The sequence below is a fragment of the Buceros rhinoceros genome, unplaced genomic scaffold, assembly GCF_000710305.1.
Source record: "Buceros rhinoceros silvestris isolate BGI_N320 unplaced genomic scaffold, ASM71030v1 scaffold29915, whole genome shotgun sequence".
Lineage (NCBI taxonomy): Eukaryota > Metazoa > Chordata > Aves > Bucerotiformes > Bucerotidae > Buceros > Buceros rhinoceros.
The window spans coordinates 1-3,467 of record NW_010412737.1 but is presented as its reverse complement, the minus strand read 5'-3'; the positions used below and the strand labels follow the sequence as shown (position 1 = coordinate 3,467).

General features: G+C 46.2%; 1 protein-coding gene across 1 annotated transcript; it reads left to right on the top strand.

The window, feature by feature from the left end:
* Positions 1-2,873: 2,873 nt before the first annotated feature.
* On the top strand, positions 2,874-3,461 carry LOC104493779 (SKI/DACH domain-containing protein 1-like; the record flags this gene model as incomplete). Its single annotated transcript, XM_010136516.1, has 1 exon — positions 2,874-3,461. A coding segment is annotated over exon 1 (588 nt), but the record flags the coding sequence as incomplete, so codon positions are not given.
* Positions 3,462-3,467: the final 6 nt, after the last annotated feature.

The following is a 3,467-nucleotide window of genomic DNA, read 5'->3' as shown; positions in this document are numbered from 1 at the left end:
GGGACGCTGCGAAAAACCCGCCACTAGTTGTAAACGTTTGGCAGTGCCGGAATTAAACCAACAAAAAATAATGCATTTTTTAAATAGTTTCCGAACCCCACTGCCAGGCTGTCACCGGCAGGACGTGGGTGCGGGTGCCCGTGGCTCCCTGTGTGCGAACGCACGCGTGGGTGTACATGGGAATCCCACCCAGCTGAACTACCTGGCAAATAAAGGACTTTTCAGCCCATCAGGGGTTTTGGTAACGTCTTCCGAGCAGCTTTCTCGGAGTTTACCGTTCCTTTACTGTTGACTCCATAGTCTTAACCTTAAAGCAGGGGGAGGAGAGCAGTGGGGAGGGGGTGGGGGTGTTGGCAGCATATAAGTACATCAGGAGGAATTTTTACACGACCTTATTGTCTCTAGCTCTAGAAAGACTACGATGATTTCTTTTTAGCGCCAGCAGCTGTTTTCTCTCGAAACTTTGCTTTCAGCCTCAGCGTATACCAGGGTGCCTCTCGCACGAGCGAGGAAGAGAAAAGCAAGGCTGGGGGATCCAGAGGCGAGGCGAGGGAAGGCGAACTCCGCGGATGGTCTTAGCTGTGCCGAGGCATTGTTCACTGCTGCCTCTCGGTTACGTTTAAAGGCTGAAATATCACGAGATCCACTCAATGATCCTTTTCTAATTCGAGGCACAAAATGTAATTTGCTGTAGCTCTGCTTTCTCGGATGGGAATACTATCCCTAGGTTTCAAAGGGAAGAACTAGGCATCGCGGTTCGCTCACACATGGATTAAGTTGAACAGCGGCGATTACATCTGCGCTGAGAGCAACAGTAGTCCAGGGCTGACTTTTCAAATCTCAGCCCTCCGAGTTAGAGGCTCCCTTGAATAGACTTCCTCCATTCCCGGATGCACTTCTGCAAATTCCCACTTCTCTCCAGAATTCCTGCGAAATTGGGGGCTCTCCTGCATTTCGCCTTGGCGTGCAAAGCTGTGTTTTTACAAAGTGATTATGCGCTTTCTTGTAGCTGTACCTGACGGGGTAACACGAACTGCACGCACCATATTGCCAATACACGGAGTGGATATTGACGTTTGGGATTGAAGATTTTTAATTTTTTTTTCCTCCGTCGAATTTTTTGCTAAGTCCCAGAAATATGATATGTCTCATTAACCTCGCGGATATGTCTAATTCTGGATGCGCAGCGATACATAAAAGTGCTCGTGTTTGTATCCAGCGGAACACTGGATGCACGGCAGAGATTGGTGATTTTTTTTTTTCCCCAGCGCCTAACGTGCAAACCGCGAGCAGCATCACTTTAACGTGACAAGGGAGAGGCATGCAGCTATCGCAACATTTGCGAAATCCTCGTTCCTGACACTCGAATAATTTAACGTTCCTGAGAAGAGGTTAAACCTTCATGCCGCTTCTTCAAATTGATTTTAAGGGGCTGCTATAAATGGAACATCAAAAAGCTGCGGCAGGGCTTCTCCGAGCGGAATATGCAAACTGCGAGCCAGAAGCATCCTAGCCCGTTGCAATACCGTACATTGTGTGTGCCAGCACTTTTTTGTTATTACGTAAAGGCTCTTGGAAGCACCTTGGATATTTTACATTCTCCTTTCTCTGCTGGAAGCAATCAGCACACAGGAATCCTGACGTGGGCTCTGGGACGATAGGACATTCCAGCTCGTGATCCAGCACGGTTAATCGTGAAAAGTGTATACATTTCTGGCTTATCTATGCTTTGTTATGGGTCTGACGTGAGCCCACGTCCTCCTCCCCCCTCCCGCAATATTACAGGCAGAATTTCAGCTAAAAGTGTTACAGTATCACGGTGCGGGAACCCGTGATATTCAGGCAGCAAAATAACATTAGTCCTCGGCTGTAAAAAGCTAATTAACCAGAAGAGGAAAATCAAGAGAAACTCGAAAATGTAAGTATTCCCTCTCGTTAACAACCGATCATTTAACTTTGGAGCCTCAGAAAGGGAAATACCAGGCTGTTCTGCACGTTTTCTCTAAGCTTCATTTTCCACACAATGCAGAATAAAACGCTAGTTTAAAGCGGCTACGTTACCGAAGGATTTTCCATCGCTACGATCAGACTTATGTCCTTTAAATTCACGGCATGCAGAAAAGAGAAACGTTTGTCCAAAACAGGCTAAAAATATACGTAACTATAGGGGGGAAAAGCATACAAATCCTCCCTCGGAAGCTAGCGACGAGGAAGTCTGAGAGGTCTGAGTGTGTTTGAGCTCGGATTGTTTAATAGAAAGATTTATATACTAACTGTATTATTTACTTTGGGAGGGGAGGTGGCAGTATAAGGGTATGCTAATTAGTGGGAGATTTTTTGGGGGAAGGGGTGGAATATCAATTTTTATTGCATCACCTGTCAGGAGTGTCCAATCAGCGTTGGCTTTAGGGGAATTAATTGATGAAGGTGTCTCCGGACGAGCTCACTTCACTCTGTCATTTTATTTGTAGCTAAAGCAGCGGCGGGAATAGCAGCTGCATTTCTTTTCTCTTCCTCCCTTCACATTCCATTATCATAGTTTCCAATGGAAAAGCAAGGAATGAAAGGGAACAGGTACTGATCTTCAGCAGCAACTTAGAGAAACACTTTGGCAAACCTGATTTTTAAGATTATGTATTGATTGTAGACTCACGGTATTTTTTTTAATTTATTTTTTTTTAATTTTGTCTAAAGTTTGGTGCTTCATTCACCAGGAATAACAGCCTTTGTTATATTTTATTATCAGGATGCCTTGAGACAAATACAGCATCTGGCTGAGGATTGTGTGTGTGTGGCTTTTTTTTTTTTTTTGCCTTTTTTTTTTCATATCTCTCTCTCTTTCTGCAAATGCTGGGAATAATTTAATTCACGAAATGGGAGACCTGAAGTCGGGTTTTGAAGAGGTGGATGGCGTGAGGCTCGGCTACCTCATCATTAAAGGAAAGCAAATGTTTGCACTCTCCCAGGTTTTTACAGACCTGCTCAAAAACATCCCGCGAACTACCGTACACAAGCGAATGGATCATTTAAAAGTAAAAAAACATCACTGCGACCTGGAGGAGTTGAGAAAACTCAAAGCCATCAACTCCATCGCCTTCCACGCCGCCAAATGCACCCTGATCTCCAGAGAGGACGTGGAAGCCCTTTACACATCCTGCAAAACCGAACGGGTCCTGAGGACGAAACGGAGGAAAATAAGCCGGGTGCTGTCAACCACCGACCTCCCGCAGGACCTCGTACCCACAGACCCCTTCTCTGGCTTCTGGAAGGAGAAGAAACTTTGGCTGGGTTTGAATGACTCTCCCCGGCCCCTGCTGCCCATCCGGAGGAAAGCCTTCCGTCCGGGGGACACAGCCTTGCTACCGGCCTCTCATCTACCTCACATTTTTAGTAAATACACTGGCCACAGCTACCCAGAAATAGCTCGGGCGCCTTGCAAATCCCCCGTAAACTATGAAACGGCGCCG